The sequence below is a fragment of the Nicotiana tabacum genome, chromosome 9 (assembly GCF_000715075.1).
Source record: "Nicotiana tabacum cultivar K326 chromosome 9, ASM71507v2, whole genome shotgun sequence".
In the NCBI taxonomy this organism is placed as follows: Eukaryota; Viridiplantae; Streptophyta; class Magnoliopsida; order Solanales; family Solanaceae; genus Nicotiana; species Nicotiana tabacum.
In genome coordinates this window covers 126526174-126546458 of record NC_134088.1, presented here as the reverse complement: position 1 = coordinate 126546458, position 20285 = coordinate 126526174, and the positions used below count along the sequence as shown (strand labels likewise).

General features: G+C 38.6%; 2 protein-coding genes across 2 annotated transcripts; both read left to right on the top strand.

Moving 5' to 3' along the window:
- Positions 1-3766: 3766 nt before the first annotated feature.
- Positions 3767-5259, top strand: LOC142164141 (pentatricopeptide repeat-containing protein At1g05600-like). Its single transcript, XM_075221329.1, has one exon. The coding sequence runs from the start codon at positions 3784-3786 to the stop codon at positions 5257-5259; it is 1476 nt and encodes a 491-aa protein (XP_075077430.1). The 5' UTR covers positions 3767-3783.
- A 656-nt stretch (positions 5260-5915) lies between these two features.
- On the top strand, positions 5916-7441 carry LOC107782904 (uncharacterized). Its single transcript, XM_075222376.1, has one exon. The coding sequence runs from the start codon at positions 5920-5922 to the stop codon at positions 7147-7149; it is 1230 nt and encodes a 409-aa protein (XP_075078477.1). The 5' UTR covers positions 5916-5919; the 3' UTR covers positions 7150-7441.
- The last annotated feature ends 12844 nt before the right edge of the window (positions 7442-20285 follow it).

Genomic DNA, 20285 nt, shown 5'->3' with positions numbered 1-20285 from the left:
ACTCGAAGTACAACAGAAGAGTAGTATGGAACTGCCAGCAACAAGGCCCCGGCTATACCTTAAAACACAATGTACAACTCAAATGACATCAGGCCCGGAATAGAGTAGGGCTCACCAAAACCTGCTGAATAGAGAGTGACTGCTAACGAGGACCAAAGTTGCCCGCAGATGAACCACCTGTATCCATTGAAGATGCAGCACCCCCGGCAAAAGGGACGTTAGTACATATGGAATAGTACTAGTATATAAAGTTAACTATCTACTTTCAAAATAGAATGCATATGTAAGAAAGGGAAAACCATGGAAACAACAATTAATGATATTCAATTGCCAAGTGAAAACATAATAATTCCCACATTATGAAGATAACACTGTGAAGTGATAATCAAAATATGATGATACTATTATTTTTGGTTGGGAGATCTTTAGCACTGATATACCACTGTTCACAATACCACTGTTCACAATACCAATATTCATAATACCAATGTTCATAATACCAATACCACCGTACTTTTAGCATGGAGTCCGATCACGACCCGATCGTCTAGGCCGTCTCATCCGAGACACCAACCCCAATAACAATTTCAATTACAGTTTCCAGCACAAACACCACCATGTGTACGGCATGGTGTCTGATCACGACCCGATCGGCTAGGCCTTCACACCACAATACTATGTGGATCGACATCATCCTTTTCTATCAATCATCTCATCCCAATTAAGGGGAATAATTTTATCACACCAATCTCATCCCAAATAAGGGAAATAATTACAATCCACTCCTACATCGGCACGTGCAGTTTTGAAGTTAGGTTATTTCAACCTACCCTTCCTCGGTGATTATCGATACTCCCAAAAATATTATTGATTTGCTTACAAAGGAAACAACAATACAAATGCATTTACCTCATAACCTTTCATACCGTATATAGCCTCATTGGCACTTTCAATATCATTATTTCATGGGCTCTCTTGGCCATACATATGATTCTTCATTCATGGTACAATGGTTGTATTTCATATTTAACACTTTCATTCCTTCCTTTTCATGTATCATCATCATAAATATCAACAAATAGAATATTCCGAAAATCACTACCTTAGGCTCATTAGTATTGAAGGCTTTAAACACAATGGATTCCTTTTCAAGAAATTGAGTAAAATGATTGGCAATCGAAGCACAAGTTAAAATCATAAACAAGTAACACATCATTTATTCTTGAAGTACTTTTCCCCAAAAAGGGCAATACACAATTTCAACTCACGAATATGTAAGAATGCAAAACACATCCAAACTACTTACAAAGCATAGCATTAGTTAAAACAGCCACATATGAGCATCACTTGAGTTTATAAGCTTTTAGGCTATTCTATTTTCGAAGTCAATTTCGGAACAGTTGAATCAAAGCTCATTTTATAATCTTTCTCATATCATCTCATTTTATTGGCACCATTGGCTACAAGTATAACTTTCACTCTTGGCACGTTGGCCACACTTTATATCTCCAATTCACTTATTTCACTTCCAACCATCTTTATAGATTATCAACAATAAGACATTTCCAATCAAGACTTTAGGTACACATATGAGCAATTAAGAGTCTTAAGCATAATGAGATTTTCTCACACAATTTGGCATCATAACTTTCATTTGAAACACGACTCAAAGACATAGCATTTTAATACACATATTATTCTTGAACACATTCCCAAAGGATAACATAATGTGATAGGAACATTCGGAACACGTTTTGAATACATAATTCTCGACACTTTGCTTATTCGGGACAATCAAATTTATTGGGAACAACTCGGAACATAGAATAAGGAACTTGAGCCAACAATACTTGAAACTTACAGGAAGATCATGAAATTCATTTCTAAAAGAGTAGTTTAGCCAACATACCTCAACTTCGTCCCTAATGATACTACAATGCTCCACTATACTAAGCAACTTCAATCTACAATAACAACATCCTATGGAACCAATATTAGTAACAAATTCTATAGTTTAGGCCCTTTAGGCATTTTATCAAACACCTAGTAGGCATGAATCTTTACATCTCTTACCCGTAGAAAAGTTCATCCAACTACTACCATTTATCAATAATTTATCCCACCATCATTATTAAACAATTCATAACTTCCAACATCACATACATGACCATCCATCCATACCCAACCAACAAACTTCCATCAAATAATCACCTTTCAATCTCTACAATGGTTATGTATATAAATTGGGAACTTATGGCTTCCAATCACCATACCATAAGTTTCAATACTTAATTCATACTCATATACCCATAATATATCCATACATGAAATTCTAAGGGCGTAGGATTACCTTTTGGAAGAAATCTTGCAAAACCCTCCTTTAAGTTCTTGAAGAAATTTCTTGAAAATCTATGTATCTTATGGAGGATTGAGTTAGTTTTAGGGTGGAATTGATGGAATGAAATACCAAATTAGTAGGTATTACTCACCTTGAATATGGGGGGAGTTGGAGATCTTGAGAGAGTGGAGGAAAACCCCAAAGTTCGGCCAAGAAAAATGGGGTAAAATGAACCCCGAATGAGTATATAGCATTTCGGGCGCCATAGGTGGCGTGGGGGCGCTGCCTGTGGCACTGGTTCTAGTACCTGAAAGAAATCTCAGTGCCAGGGATAGCGCCCCGCACTACCCTAGGCGCTGGCGATGGGAAATCGTTTCTATCTTGCCCGAAAATTGCATAACTCTCTCATACGATATCCGAATTCGACGATTCTTTTTGCTATGGTTCCGTAATTTCAATACGGATCTAATGCTTCAATCAAAACTGAATTTGAATCTCATTTGCTTAATGTGATGCCACTTATACTTGAAGAAACGACGTCGTTGAAAAACTTTTGGTGTCAAAATAATGTGGTTCCACCCCATATGTGTCCTTTGATACTCGAATAAGTTATTCCCGAATACCGTTGTCATACTTTAAAATATTAAATCATTAAAAAAATTTAACGGGGCCTTACACGCAACCAGCAGAGTCTCCTTCAGAATATTTATATTTCTCCTGTCCAAATTTGTATTCCGGACATATGTTGTATTTTATTTTACATTCCTAGTTGAGGCTCATGCACTTGTGACACCGGGTTTTGGGGTGATTATGGGTTGTCCTGTATTGAAATTGTTAAAAATATTATTATTTACTCTGTAAATTCCATCTTTGACTATTTAATTAAAGGAAAATATGATTTCAAAAATATTAAAATGAGACCCAAATTAAGTATTTATTTTTGGCTTGCTTGACAGCGGTGTCCGGCTCCATCACGACATTTAATGAATTTTGGGTCGTGACAAAGGACATCCAGGACAGGGCATGAGTGCGTCAAACTCATCCCATATATCTCTGAGATTTGAGAAATAATCAGCAACATTCATGGTACCCTGAGTTAGGGTGTGTATTTCCATATGAAGGTGAAGTACTCTAGATTCATTCACTTTATCAAACCTTTTCTTCAAGTCTTCCCACACTTTGTGAGCATTAGAAGCATATACAACACTACTCAACAAGCCTGGTCGCACAATATTCATTATCCACGACAGAACTACTGCCATGGACTTAAATTGATATTATCTTGTATGTTATTGTGTTTCAATTGTGATACCGAGCTGAATTTGGAAGTCAACTTGAGGTTTGTAAGTGTTACGCCCTGTCTCGACTTTCTTATGAAATCATCATCCTTTTATAATAATTTCTCTTCTTTATTGTTTCAGAATCCATCAAGTTTGCTGCTGCTAATGGGCATAAGATGGCCAAGGGTTTTAACGCCGAAGCAGCTCTCACAGATAATACAGAGCCAGAAGAATCCACTAAAAGCGCTTCAAGTCTTTGACGAAGCAAAATTCAAGTATCCAACTTACCATCATAATGGTCCTGTCTATGGCACTATGATTAATATTTTAGGCAGATCAGGTAGAACAGCTGAAATGAAGAGAGTAATTAATCAGATGAAAGATGACTCATGTGAGTGTCATGACTCAATATTTGTGAGTGCCATTAGAAGTTATGCACAAGCTGGATTAACAAATGAAGCCATGTCTCTTTTTAAGTCTCTTCCGGAGTTCAATTGTATAGATTGGACAAGATCTTTGAATACGCTTTTGGAGATATTGGTAGAAGAATCTAAGCTAGAATCAGTTTGTCAGTTATTCCTTGAGAACTCTTATAGATGGGAAGTGAAGTCTCGGGCCTATTTCTTAAATTTGTTGATGAATGTTCTTTGTAGAATGAAACGGTCAGATCTTGCATTGCATATTTTCCAAGAGATGAGTTACCAGAACTGCTATCCAAACAAAGAGAGTTATAGGATCTTGATGAGGGGTCTGTGTGAAGAAAAGCGGCTCAATGAGGCTACTCATCTGTTGTACTCAATGTTCTGGAGGATATCTCAGAAGGGTAGTGGTGAAGATGTTGTTGTATATCGGACTCTATTGGAAGCATTATGTGACAATGAAGAAGGGGAGGAAGCCATTAATATTCTCGGCAAGGTACTGCGGAAAGGACTTAAAGCTCCGAAAAGATGCTACAAGCAGATTGATCATTTTCGATGCCAAAATGGTGCTGATACAGAAGATATGAAAGTATTGATTAATGAAGCTCTGATAAGAGGCATAGTTCCCAGTTCAGATAGCTACAGTGCAATGGCTGTTGACTTCTACGCTGAAGGAAAGATTGATGAAGGTAACAAGGTTCTGACGGAAATGCATCACAGAGGCTTCAAACCATCGGTGGGGATTTATGAAGCTAAGGTAGCTGCATTGTGTAGTGATGGTCAGGTTGATGAAGCAGTTGCGGTCATTGATTCTGAGATGATGCGGAAAAACTGTGTTCCAAATATTCAGTTGTATAATGGTGTTATAAAAGGCCTATGCCATGAAAGAAAATCTACTTCAGCTGTTAAGTATTTGGAAAGGATGTCTAGGCAAGTAGGATGCGCGCCAAACTATGAGACTTATGAAACTTTGGTAGATGGGTTTTGTAAAGATGGTAAATATGTTGAAGCAAGTAAGATATTGGAGCAAATGTCAAGCAATTCCTTTTGGCTTAGAGTTGAGACTTTGAATTCTCTTATCCAAGGTCTTTGCCAAGTAGGTGATTTACACACTGCAATAATGTGTTTGGAGGACATGATCTCTCTAGCCTCGACTCCAAATATCCAAGTTTCATTCGAATACAAGTCCGAATATACAAGTTTCATCCAGAACCGACTCTAAATCAGGGTTCAAGTCTCCACTTTTTACTCTAGAAAAGTTTTGCCAAAACTCCTAATTTCTCTCTCTTAGATCTACCAATCAAATGCCAAAAATAAAAGTAGAATAATGAATAATAATCAAATCCGAGTCAAGAACACTTACCCAATCCAAGTATGTGAAAATTGCCTCAATTGGGGTGTGACAACTAATATAGATATTATAGAGTTAATACCAAAATGGTGGTATTATCTATCAGAAGCGGGATAGATAATCCATGGAATATCCCGAACTTCATATTCAATATACCGTAATTATTCGTACAAGTCAACTTAATTATTCGCTAATGAGATGCAAGTCGTGGCATCCTTATTTTTTTTCTCCACTTTTAATATTTTTCTGTAAATTATTTTTTCTGTCACCAGAAAAAAGCTAACCACTAAGTACTGGCCTATTATTTATTTGGACTATGCTATATCATCTTAGTGGCTAACCATGAAGCAATTATAGAAAGGTTCAAGCCCATATTTTGACTAAGCTATAATCTTAGTGGGTGCCAATAACACAAACCTAAAGCGATAATATTATGTTGCTATATAAAAACCAGAGCTCCCTACTCAATACGCAAGTCAAGTTTAAGTTCTTTTCATTCTTTCCCCAAGTATTGTTGGCTACATAAGCAAAATGACAAGCATAGGGAAACTGGGGCAATGGCCTTTACTTGTAACTGCTTTGGCAATTTGCTTTATAGCCAGCGCTGTTGTTGCTGATTACTCTTATGGGTTTGCTTCTCCCTCACCTTCTTATAACTCTAAGAAGTATTACAAATCACCATCTCCGCCCAAGTACCTAGTACCTACTCCTTACTATAAGTCACCTGCTATTGCAAAACACTATTACAAGTCACCAGCTCCCGCAAAATACTACAAATCTCCAATTCCCGTAAAATATTACAAGTCGCCAGCTCCCGCAAAATACTACAAGTCGCCAGCTCCTTCGAAGAACTACTACAAGTCGCCATCACCTGCAAAGTACTACAAAGCGCCAGCTCCCGCAAAATACTATAAGTCGTCAGCTTCCGCAAAATATTACAAGTCGCCAGCTCCTGCAAAATACTACAAGGCGCCAACTCCCACAAAATACTACAAATCGCCAGCTCCCGTAAAATACTACAAATCGCCAGCTCCCACAAAATACTACAAGTCGACAGCTCCTTCAAAGAACTACTACAAGTCACCATCACCTGCAAAGTACTACAAAGCGTCAGCTCCCGCAAAATACTACAAGTCGCCAGCTCCTTCAAAGAACTACTACAAGTCGCCATCACCAGCAAAGTACTACAAATCGCCTGCTCCCTCTAAATATTATAAGTCACCGCCGCCACCAAAATATTACAAGTCCCCAGTTTACTACAAATCTCCACCACCACCAACTTATTATGAGAAATCACCTTCGTATTACAAGTCATCTCCACCTCCTCCAACATACTATGAGCAATCACCTAAGTCACCTCCACCCCCGCCAAAATACTACGAGCAATTACAATCTTCTTACAAATCTCCTCCACCTCCACCAAAATACTATGAGCAACCATCGTCATACAACTCTCCACCACCACCACCAAAATACTATGAGCAATCACCAATCAATTATAAGTCTCCACCTCCACCGTACTACAAAGAATCTACACCTTCCTACAAATCTCCTCCACCTCCACCAAAATACTACGAGCAATCATCTATAACTTACAACTTACCATCTCTGCCAAAGACTTATGAAAAATCGCCATCATACTTCTCGCCTCCACCACCAACGAACTACTATAAGCAAACTCCCGTCTATGCCTCACCTCCACCACCTGCAAAATACGAGCATGCCACCTATGTTTCACCTCCCCCAGCAACCTACTACTAATATTAATCAAACCATTCACTTCAATCAATTTTCACCATTTCCTTGATTTTTAGATCCTTTTCATCCTCCTATTTGGAGGATTTCTATTTTCTCTCCCAAAATCTTATGTGTGCTTCCCCAAAGGGCCGGCTTCTGTTGCTGTGTGCTCATTTTAATTTATAATTTGCATTATTTGATATTCAAGATCCTCGAGATCTCAAACAGTAGTTTGGCTCATTGTATCAATTAAGCTCATTTCGGTGTAATCTCTTGAGAATTTTATTTTAATTGGTTGATAGTATCTTCTTCTTTATTACTACTATAGTTTGTTCTAATCGGGCTATTCTTTTCTTGGTCTATAAGTATATCTCCTGCTCTTCTGTTCGATCCGAACTCTTGTTGAAGAGCGACCACTGCAGAGTTTTGTATTTATTTTTCATAAACCTACTCTAGTAATATAAAAACATACATTACATATTATGTGCGAGAGCGAAACTAGCTTGAACGAGGTGGGTTCAATTGAAATTCATTCATTAAAAAATATGTTGTGTAAATAAGGCAAAAACTATTTTTTTTAGTTACATATTAGTTGTTGAATTTCCTTGAGATAATGAAAAGTTCTAACTAATTAAGTGGAAAGGGGGAGTTCAAAAATTTCTTTAGATTACATGTCTAAATTTCAGGTATAACATTTTTGAATCGTCTTATATAAATTCCTAATTTTGCAACTGATTACACGAGCAATGCACTTAAGAATTTCATGAACACTTTTTGCAACATGAACCCATGCATCAGTCTTGAGCTTTCTAACATTGAGTCCTCCGATTTCGTCTTGCAGGGGAAGGGTAATCATCAATATATCAGAATGGCGTCGTACCCCGACTGAAGGTCAGGGTTGGGACATTTTGGATAGTAGTTGAGATTTATAACGTAGAGTCTAGTGCTTCTTCCCTGAAAACAATTGTTATAGCTTGTTTTGAGTGCACAAATATGCAGTATCCTTCCTTTATATAGAGTTAAAACTTCTATACAGGGACGGTGTAAAATAATTTTTGCACTATCGGGTTAGTTAAAAGATAATGTACATGTGCATAAGTCAAATTTCATGAACTGAAGAAGTTATGTATCGGCCTAATCAAATTAATTTCAATACTTACTAAATGGGGGTCTGCTGGACTGCCCCCTCACGAACTGACCTCTGCCCCCAGACGGAGCACCTCTGAACTCTCCAGAGTACCTGAACCGCTTATCTCTCATAATGTGCTCTCGGCTCCGCTGACGCACACCCTCAATCCTCCGGGCTATCTCCACAACTCGCTCATAAGAAGTACCCATCTCAACCTCTCGAGCCATAGTGGCCTGAATACCAATATGTAAACCGGCTACAAACCTCCGCACTCTCTCTGCCTCAGTAGGGAGTATCATAAGTGCATGGCGAGATAATTCAGAAAACCTCGACTCATAATCAGTCACTGACATCTGACCCTGCTGGAGCTGCTCAAACTGAAACCGCAACTCTTCCCTCTGGGAGGGTGGAATATACCTGTCCGGGAAGATACGGGTGAACCTAACCCAAGTCATGGGAGGAGAATCTGTTGGTCTGCCAAGAATATAAGACTGCCACCATCTACGGGCTCTGCCCTCTAGTTGAAAAGTAGTGAAGTCAACCCCATGAGATTCCAATATCCTCATGTTGTGCAGTCTGTCCCTGCAATGATCAATGAAGTCCTGTGGATCCTCATGTCGTTCACCCCCGAAGACAGGGGGATATAGTCTACTCCATCAGTCCAATAATTTCTGAGGATCGGCGACTACAGCTGGCCTAGGCTCAGGTGTAGCTACTGCCACTGGCTAGACTTCACCCACGGGTAGTGTATCCTGGGTCTAATATACAATAGTTGCCTGTCCATGAGCCTGCGCGGTAGGGGTTTGTGCTCCGCCGCCCACCTGAGATGTGGCTGGGTCTGCCGAAAATAAACCGGTCTGGGTCATATTGTCCATGAACCGCAGCATACGACCCATGACATCCTGAAATCCTGGTGCAGATGTGAAATCCACCGGAGTTGGCTCTGCCACAGGCACCTCATCTTGTTCCTCAACAATGTGGTTCTCTGCTGGACCCACTGGCAGCATAACTGAAATAGTCCTGGGACGTCCTCGCCCTCTACCATGGGTTGGAGCCCTCCCTGGGCCTCTAGCAACTGGGGGAGTAGCTCTTCCCTGGCCTGGAACCTCACTCGAGCGTGTTCTCGTCATCTGAGAGAGAATATGAGAATGATGTTTAGTACTATATTAATTGCACGATGGAATATGAAAAAAGGTAGTTTCCTAACACCCAAGAGCCTCTCGAAGATAAGTACAGACGTCTCCGTACCGATCCGCAAGACTCTATTAGGTCTGCTCATAACTTGTGAGACCTACTTGAACCTAGTACTCTGATACCATGTTGTCATGACCAAATTTCACCTATAGGTCGTGATGGCGCCCAACACTACAGCTAGGCAAGCCAAGTTAATAAATTAAGCATATATTGACAAAAACTAAAACCAAAAAAAATAATAAAACATAAATTCTACCAATGTGTGTGCCAAGACCTGGTGTCACAAGTGTATGAGCATCTAGTAGATTATACAAAACCTCAAATACTGTCTGAAATAAAATAGACAGAATAATAAAAAAAAAACAATACAAGGAGAGACACTAGTAGCTGCAGAACGGCTCAGAAAGGCAGCTCACCACTATGCCCCTGGATAGCGTGGGTGTAAGATAGGTCCCCCCTAGTACTTGCCTCAGGTCCTACACAAAAAGTGCAGCAAGTGTAGTATGAGTACGTAAACAACGTGTACCCAGTAAGTATCAAGCCTAATCTCGAAGTGGTAGAGACGAGATGGCCGACTTTGACACTCATTATGGGTCAATAATAATAATTAAAATACAATTAGGATATTTAAATCAGCATGATTTACAGAATTTAAAATAATTTATTTAATCAGCGGAAATAATCAAATTCCTTCAAATGCAACAATTCTCAATATATTAATTAAATTCCTTTAATTCAAATAATTTCTAATTTATCAATTAAATATCATTTACAGGAATAACAATTAATTCTTTAACAAGCAAGAATAATAATTCATTAAATTCCAAGGATTTTTTAATTTATCAATTAGCTTCGCAAGCTGAAATAAACTATTAAAGTATCGTGTAATTATTATTATTAAGCACGATTTCTGTCGAGAATGTACGTCCCGATCCAGAGTGTCGTGTACACTGTCGAGGGACGTGCGGCGCGATCCATAGATGCATCTATCCTGCCGAGGCGTTCGGCCCGCTCTACAAGAAAGGAGGACATTTTCTTATGTACCTCAGGAAGGAGAGTATATTTATTATAAGATAAATTCGGGAGGAGAACAATTTCTTTTAACAATTAATTTATTTAAACAGAAAATCAAGCATATAAGATTTTCATCCTTCAATAACTTTATCTAACAATTCACAATATATTCATATATATCAATTAATACTAATTAAACAAGAATTACAATTTATACAAGTAATTCATGCTTTGAGTCCTAAACTACCCGGACTTTAGTATTTATAGTAGCTACGCACGGACTCTCGTCACCTCGTGCGTACGTATCCCCCACAATTAGCAACAGTTATTCAATTTAATCCCTATGGAGTAATTTTTCCCTCACAAAATTAGACAAGAGACTTACCTCGTCTCAAAGTCCACTTTTCGATTATCGCGTCGCGTAAAATTCTCGATTCAATGCCAAAAAATCCGAAACTATCCGAAAGTTATATAAAAAAATTAATATATGTTCAATAATTCGAAATTCATCTATTAAATAAATTACCCTATCCAAAATGGTAAAATTTTTAAAATTCACCTCGGGCCCACGTGCTCGAATTCTGGAAATTTTTGGATGAAAACGTTACCCATAATCTCAAGAACTCAAATATATAATTTCTACCTAATTCCATAACTATTTTCGTGGTTAAAATCTCATTTTTATAAAAATCTAGATTTTTTACCTAAACCCTTGATTTCTAAGATTTACTAGTTATAGTCTACCTATAATCTATGTATTTAACTCAAGGAGTGTGGAATTAACTTACCTTTCAATTGCTAGTTGAAATCTCCTCTCAAAAAGCTCCAAAATCGCCCAAGAATGGAAGAAAATGGGCTCAAAATGACTGAGCCCCGATTTCTTTAACACATTCTGCCCAACAGTGATTTTCGCATTTGCAGACAGTTTACCGCACCTGCGGAAAAGCCTCGCAGGTGCGAGCTTAGCTTGACTGTCCAGTTTCCGCATTTGTGCTCTTTTTCTCGCACCTGCACGTTCGCCGGTGCGCCCGAGATTCCGCACCTGCGATGGCAGGCCTCCCTTCCCTTTTTGCTTCTGCGCATAAACCTCGCATCTGCGAGAGTCGCACCTGCGGCTGTCCAAGCGCAGGTGTGAACGCACCAGAAGCTTAAGGCTTCAGCTCTTCTTCAATATTTTTCCTAAATTGATCTGAGCCTCATCCGATTAACACTCGGGCCCTCCCGGGCCCCGCCCGAACATACCAATACGTTTGAAATCATAAAACGGACTCTCTCGAACTCTCGGAACGCGTAAAACAACATCAAATCTATGAATCATACCCTAAACTAAATTGATTCAAACTTAAGAATTTCAAGTTCTTCAATTTACTTCCAATGCTCAGCTCTGGTCTCAAAACCTCTAAGAAAAACCAGACACAACTGATACGCACGATCAACAATAATAGAATTACCCACGGGTGTAGACACATAGATATGAATATATTTAAACTACTCGGAATAACACGAAAATTAGTGTGCAAGTCTTAAATCACTATACAAAACTATTCCCAAACTCGAAATTCCAAACGGATTTCAATTACTCAAAATCCTACTCCAAACCAAATTTAAAGAATTTTAAACTTTCAAATAGTTGATTTTTACTATTAAGTGTCAAAACGCTCCCGGGTTATCCAAAACCCGATTCGGACATACGCCTAAGTCCAAAATCATCATACGAACTATTGGAACCGTCAAATCCCGATTCCGGGATCGTTTTCTCAAAATGTTGAACGAAGTCAAACTTGGCCTTTTAAGGCTGATTTCAACCCAAACGCTTCCAAATCCCGAACCAACCATCCCCTCAAGTCATAAATTAATAAAAGCATGTTCGGGGAGTTTTATTTTAGGGAACCGGTTTCTAAAAGTTAAAATGATCGGTTGGGTCATTACAGTTATTTTTGGCTTGATATATGAGAAGTCTCAATCAACCCTTCTTGTATCTTCTCTCTTATGAAGTGGTAATCTATTTATATGTATTTTGTTCTCTCATGATACATAGGATTTGCTGCAATTTGTAATCCAGCTTTGTTTTCACAAAACAGCTTCATTGGCAACTGCACATCCATTCTTAACTCTTTCAGCAAGCCATTGAGCCAAACCAGCTCTGCCACTGTGTGTGCCATGCTTCTATATTCTGCTTCTGCAGAACTTCTAGAGAAAGTACTCTGTTTCTTAGCTTTCCAAGAGATCAATGAATCTCCTAGCTTGATATAGTAGTCAGTCAAAAATTTCTTTGACATGGGACAAGATGCCCAATCAGAGTCACAGTAAGCTTCAATCTATTGTGTCCCTTTGCTTGACATGAGAATTCCTAGACCTGGCTGTCTTTTTATGTATCTAACTACATGTAGAGTTGCCTGATAATGTGATCTCTTGGGTGCATGTATGAACTGACTTAGGCATTGAACTGCATAAGAAATGTCTGGTCTGCTTATTGTGAGGTACAAAAGTTTTCAAATTAACTTTTGGAAACTCCCCCCGTCTTCCAGTGCTTCATCAGAGGTGCCAACATTGATACTTTTATCAAATTTTGTACTTGTAAGCTTTATATTCTGCTCCATACGTGTATCTTTAGGCTTTGAGCCTGCTAGTCCCATATCTGAGATCATTTCCAATGCATATTTCCTTTGTGACATCAGTATTCCCTCTTTAGACCTTGCAAATTCTATCCCTGGGAAGTACCGCAACTCCCCTAGGTCTTTTAACTTGAACTTCTGGTGTAATACAACCTTTACATTCTGAATCTCATCTAGATCATTCCCTGTTACAAGTAAGTCATCTACATATACCAGCACAAGCATAAACTTGTTTTTGTCAGCTTTGGTAAACAATGAATAATCATGTTTGCTTTGTGCAAAACCAGAATCTAAGAGAGCTTGAGTTAGTTTTAAATTCATTTGCCTAGATGCTTGTTTTAAACCATATAGGAATTTTAGTAGCCTACATACTCTATGCTCCCCCTAGCTACTAAAGCCTTGGGTCGGGGACATGTACACCTCTTCCTCATGGTCACTATTAAGGAAGGCATTATGATCATCCATTTGGAAAACATGCCAGCCTTTAAGTGTTGCAGTAGTAACTACAGTCCTTATAGTAGTGAGCTTGGCCACAAGGGAGAAGGTGTCATGGAAATCCATACCTTCTTGTTGTGTGTAGCCTTTAGCAACTAGTCTAGCTTTGAATCTTTCTACTGAACCATCTGCAATGTACTTAATCTTATACACCCATTTGCAACCAATGGGAACCTTACCAGCAGGTAGATCCACTACTTCCCATATGTGGTTTTGCTCTAATGCCTCAATTTCCAATTGCATGGCTTTAATCCACCTAGCATCTTTACTAGTTTGGGAGAAAGAAGAAGGTTCGGTGTCTGAAGAAAAAGAAGCAAGGAATGACTGAAAGTGTGAAGGTAGATAGGAGTAGGAAACAAATTGTTGAATGGGATAGGAAGAGGAAGAAGAAGTGGTAGGTAAGAGGAGATGTACATAATCAGTTAACCAAATAGAAGGTCTGGTTACCCTTCCTGATCTTCTAGGTTGATCAGGAGTGGTAGTTACAGGAGTAACAGAGGTAGGAGAAGGGGTAGGAGAGGTTGTCATATGTTCAGAGGAGATAGCAGGTGATGATTAATCAGGGGAGATAGGTGTAGACTCAATTAGAGAAGTTGAATCAAAGGAAGGTTCGGGTATAGGATTAAGAAGGGGCTCAGGATGAAAAGGAGAAGGAGAGGATGCATTAGAAGGAAGGAAATGAGATACGGGGAATTTGAAAGGAAAGATGTGTTCTTTGAACACAACATCCCTGTTGAAAAAGAATTTCCAAGACTCACTACCCGACCCGAGCGAACCAAATTATGTGATGCACCCAAATCATATGCATGAAAACCAATTTAACTGCGGAAGCTCCTTGAAAATCATATATATTTTCAAGTTAAATGATAAAATATTTTCCAATTCAAAATCACACATGACGTCTTTCATGATAATAACAATGAGACTAAGTAAAATAAATATACTTTCATGTATGTCATGTACAACCCCATTACTACAACCTTTCACAACTATATATGGAGCCTCTATACCATAGAATAGAATTAAACACTTGGGTTAATACCCGACTAGCGTAAGTTAAGAAAATAACATGATAGCTACCACGAAATAGGAGTAGTGCCTCACCATATAACTCAGGAAGAGAGTCATCCTAGCCCTGACCGCATGTTACGTATCATACCTCATCCTGAAATATTAAAGTAAGCGCGACCCTAGAGGGGGGCCCTAAGGGCTGAGTACACCACAGCGGTACTCAATAAGTGTCATAGACTCTCTCTAACTTAAGTTCTTGGGACAAACTTTATAAAAATAATGCACAAATATTTGATATAAAACGATAGGAAATTTTATCAATTCACGACCCTTGTCATTTTATATAACAACCAAGTGAAATATAACCCACAATATAAACTTTTAAAACATTTACATCAATCCAAGATATTGGATAAAATCATACAAAATTATTCTGTTTGCTTTAAGTCATTGAAATCACTTTCGGCTCCTTAGGCCTAAACATAAGAAAATCATCCTTACCTTTCACTCGGAGTATTATACCATCACCGACATAAGAAGGTCAACTAGGTTATGAACCTAGCGACAAGATTATATACCCCACTTGCTCAGGTCTTCTCATCGTAGTGCCGTACGAATCGACTCAGTCATGCTAATAATATCACAAAATAGTACCCTCTCGAGGGAGAGCACTCTGCCGTAGTCTATACCACAAAGTAGCCATCTACGCCTACACCGACATGTGTAGTTTCATGACAACGAACACGATATATCTGAAGTCAATCTCGGTGAACACAAGTAACTCCTAAAACATTTGATACTTCAAAAATAGATTCATAGCATAGTAGCCTCAAAGGATCTGTTTTTATCAAATCATAGCATTTATAGAAAATCTAAATCATTTGAACAAAATTTAAATAAATAACCTTTTACATGCTAAAGCTTTTTGCAATTTAACATCAATCTTTAAAAGATACCACAAGTGTTATTCAGCTCGTCAATTTACAAAAGAAATACTTTCCATAAAAACTTGTCTTTAGCACTCAAATATGTATACTCTTGTCAATACGTAAGTTTTGATAAAAACTTATAACATTTACCTTGAGTGTTATTTTGCCAACAAAATTTAAAATAAAATTTTATAAAGCAGCATAATACTACATATGCAACATAATATTTTAATACATGGAGACATCCGTACTTGTTCGTCTCCACAAGTACAAAAACACATTTGCAAATAGCTTAAGTATTAACTCGAAACATGCTTTTAGAGAAAGTCCCTCAAGAAGAGTAAGTTTTAATCAACTTACCTCGATTTCGCTTTATTAACAGTCAACAACTTTCAATCCTTCTCCATCATTCCAATGTTGATTAAAATGATCAACATCACCAACAAGTCGATATCTACAATTAGATATCCTAATTACATCAAAATATGACCTAAGATATTGATCAACATCCATATATGGCTCATAAGTTGGCTACAATAACTCAAATCGCCAAATAGTTTTACATGCTAGACCATTCAACTTCATTCTTATGTTTTAATACCCATTCGAAGTCATTAATGATACTACATCAATTGTCTATTTCCACCAAGATACTATTCATCGTCTTCCATAATCAACACTTGCAAAATATACAATTCGAGTGATTACTTAGTTGATCACTTCCATCTTTTGCTAACAAATAATTCCATAGGTTCATTATATTCATAAATTTCATTGCCAAGATTATCATTCATTTTCTCTCTTATTTTTTCAAAGGTACTATTCATGCCATGAACTAGAGTTTTATAATCCAATTTTTCAACCATTAAAACTTGTAACAAATGCTGCAAATACTTCTGGAGTTACCTCTAGTAGATCAATCTTGAAAAATTACAACTTTAGTAATTTTTGTGTTCTTGAGGATTTGATGATGAAATCTAGTATTTGAATGTAAGAATGATGTTGTAACTCATGTATATTGAGTAAGAATCAACCCAAAACATCATTAACAACTTTTCTTAGTTGATTGGACTTGATTTGAGCTCAAAATCGTCTCTTCACCTCAAGAACCCTAACCCCCAATACAGAAAATACTCTCTTCCCCCGATTTTGTATTTATAAGCCCAGATTTATGGGTTTCGGATGTGGTCCCGGATGCTTCGCATCCGCACTTCACTCTTCTTCGAAGCTCGGATGCGGACTCGGATGCTATGGCAGTACTTCACTGCCAGCCTTCGATAATTTGATCATAACTTCTTGTAGGAATGTCCAAATGGCAAACGGTTTAAAGAGTTAGAAACTAGACTCGAAGACCTTTCATTTGATATATATATATATATATATATATATATATATATATATATATATATATATATATATGTGTGTGTGTGTGTGTGTGTGTGTGTGTGTGTGTGTGTGTGTGCTCATCGAAAGTTAGTTCATGTGCGTACTCATTTGGAACTTTAATCTATCATGTAATTTCCAACTTGACTTGGACTTAGGGCTATCCTTAGACCCCACATCACTTATAATATGCCTAGTACACTTATTATTATATTCAATTGATATCCATCATATTAATAGTCCTTATCTGCACATAAACTAATATAATTAACATACATCAACTTTCTTAATAGCGCTTAAGTACTTCGAAAACTTTCGGGGTGCTACAGTCATAGAGTTTGTAACCCTTTTGATTTAAGAAATAACCAATGAAGATAGCAGGCCAAGACTTGGCAAAGAACTTATCACTATAGTGGGGTCTTGTGGCATAACACAAACATCCTAAAGTTCTCATATGATGTATGCTAGGAGAATGACCATGGAACAACTCATACGGAGTCTTTCCATTCAAAACACTACTAGGTAATCTGTTAATGATGTAGGTGGCTGCAAGAATACACTCACCCCAGTATTTTAAAGGAATGTGGGCTTAAAATCTCAAGGCTCTACTAACTTCAAGAAGGTGTCTATGTTTCCTTTCCACTACCCTATTTTATTGAGGGATGTGGACATAACTACTTTGATGTATAATTCCATTGGATTCAAAATGAGTTGAACAAATTGTATTAATGAATTCATAACCATTGTCTGATCTAAAGGTCTTAACACCAGAAGAAAATTCGTTTTCAATCAGTTGAAGGAAATCATTCAGAACAACAAATACATCACTTTTGACTCTTAACAAGAAGGTCCAAGTCATTCTAGAGTAATCATCAACAAGTGTACGAAAGTATCTGAAGCCACAATGAGTACATACTCTATATGGACCCCAAACATACATATGCACCAATTCAAATGCAGAAGTAGACTTAGAAGTACCAATAGGAAATGGCAACCTAGTTTGTATAGCTAAAAGACAAATTGAACAACTACATTCATTTGACTTTGACAAGTGATTTCTAATTGCAGGAATTTTCAGTAGAATAGTTTGAGGTGCATGACCAAGTCTTTGATGCCACAAAACATTTGAGTTATTCTTGAGAGAAGAGGATAAACACTTAGAGGCAGGAGCAGCAGCAGGTGTGCAAGGATTGAGAATGTATAGCCCATTCTTTTCATTACCAGTCCCCTTCACCTTGCCACTGAAGAGGTCCTGAAACAGGCAGAAATGAGGATAAAAAGCTACCAAACACTTTAAATCCTTAGTGTATTTGGAGACAGACAACAAGTTGTATTTAAACTGTGGAATTAGGTGTGACATATGACAAAGTGGAACCGGGATCAATAAGAGCATACACATCATGAGATTGGACAGACAATATACCCGTGACAACATCTGGATAAGTCTCTAATTCCTGACGCCTCCTCATAGCATAAAATCTATTGGGTCCTCCTGAATTCTGTGCACCACCCCTAGCTGCATCATGCCCTACGGGCGCTGGGGTGCCTCGAGCTGGAGGTGCTGTGAATGTAGTAGCTGCAGAATTAGCTGGTTACGCCGCACCTCTGCCCATATTTCGGCGGGACGAGCGGCAATCCCTCTGAATGTGACCCCTCACACCACACCCATAGCATACTGGTAGGTCCATGAAGCAGGACCCTAAGTGTATCCTCCCACACTTAGGGCATGGAAGTCTCCACTGCTGAAACCTTCTATCGGGCCGATCCTGCTGGTTGGGTCCCCTGTTGCCCTTACTGGATCTAGATGACTGTGCACCCATCGAAGACTGGGCGAATGATTGGGATGGTCCTGATGACCCTCCCCTGAATGTCGACCTACCACCACCACCACCGGAAGAACCATCAAAGTTGCCCGTGGACCGGGCCTTGCTGCTACTCTTACGCTCCATTTTATTCTTCAATTTGCGGGTCTCTATGGCTTGAGCAAATGCCACCATCTTACCATAGTTCATATCGGAATTTAAGGTAGCTGTAGAGGCCTCATTAATAACCAAGGGGCTAAGGCCTTGTACAAAACGACGCACTCTAGCGTCCATAGTGGGCAACATATGAATAGAATACTTGGACAAGCACGCAAACTCCATATGATACTCCTACATATTCATACTACCCTGCTTCAGGCTTTCAAACTCAACGGCAAGGGCTGCCTTAGTTTCGGCAGGCAAGAAATGATCCATAAAAGCATTTGTGAATTCACTCCACCTTGCCGGAGGGCTTCTCTCCTCACGGGATTCCTCCTACAACTCAAATCAAGAATAAGCCACCCCTTTCAGGCGGTAGGAGGCCAACTCTACTCCCTCTGTCTCTGTAGCATGCATAACCTAGAGAGTTTTGTACATCTCATCAATGATGTCCTGGGGGTCCTCCTCAGGATCAGTACCCGTAAACACTGGAGGGTCTAACTTAAGAAAATTGTTCACCCTAGAACTAGCAGATTCCCCTGGTTGACTAGAAGAAGTAGGTCCAACACTCGATCTCTGGGCCTGAGAAGCCACTATCTATGTCAACATCTGTATGGCTCCCCTAAAATCAACACAAGCACACCAGAATCGGAAGTTGGGGCTGGAGGTGGAACTGGAATATCAATTGGAGGAACTATTGCACCTTCAGTGGGTGTAGGGACATGTGTGGTCTAATCAATTGTAGTAGAGTCAGGCAGTGCACAGAGCTAGAATTAGAATTAGAATTAGAATTAGAATTAGAAGGTACAGGTTATGAGTGAGAAAACATATGCAAGGAGGAAGCCATATGATTTGAGGCTCCAGAATCAATTATCCAATAACCATAGTTAGTAACAGATTTATCTGCCATGTTAGCTGTCTTATTTGCAGTTGACTCTGCCATATTTGCCATCTCTATTGCAGTTGATCCTTTTTTCTTGTCCAGCAACATAAGTATCTGTTGATATTACTCATGAGTAAAAATAGGTACAGATATTGGACCTCCTCTATGTCCAGTGTTTGTTGTCCCAGTAGTATACATTTCCTCTTGTGCCTTTATATTTGCATTATGTGCCACTGCTGGAGCACCATTGTAACCTCCTCTTCTCCTATTGTTGCTCTTGAACTTAGGCCTTATTGGATAACCAATCAGCTTGTAGTAATTTACTTTTGTGTGTTCCTTCATGTGGAAATAGTCACACTGCAGGTTCCCATTACTCCTAGGCCTTGCATTGGAGGTGTTGATCGATACCATAGCACTAGATTCTCCATCCATAGGTTCACTCCCTAGAATTTCACTTTGTACTCCTAAGTTGCTATTCAATCTCTGGCTTTCTTCATGGATCAACATCGAATAAGCTTGATCAATTGTAGGCGTAGAATTCATTAT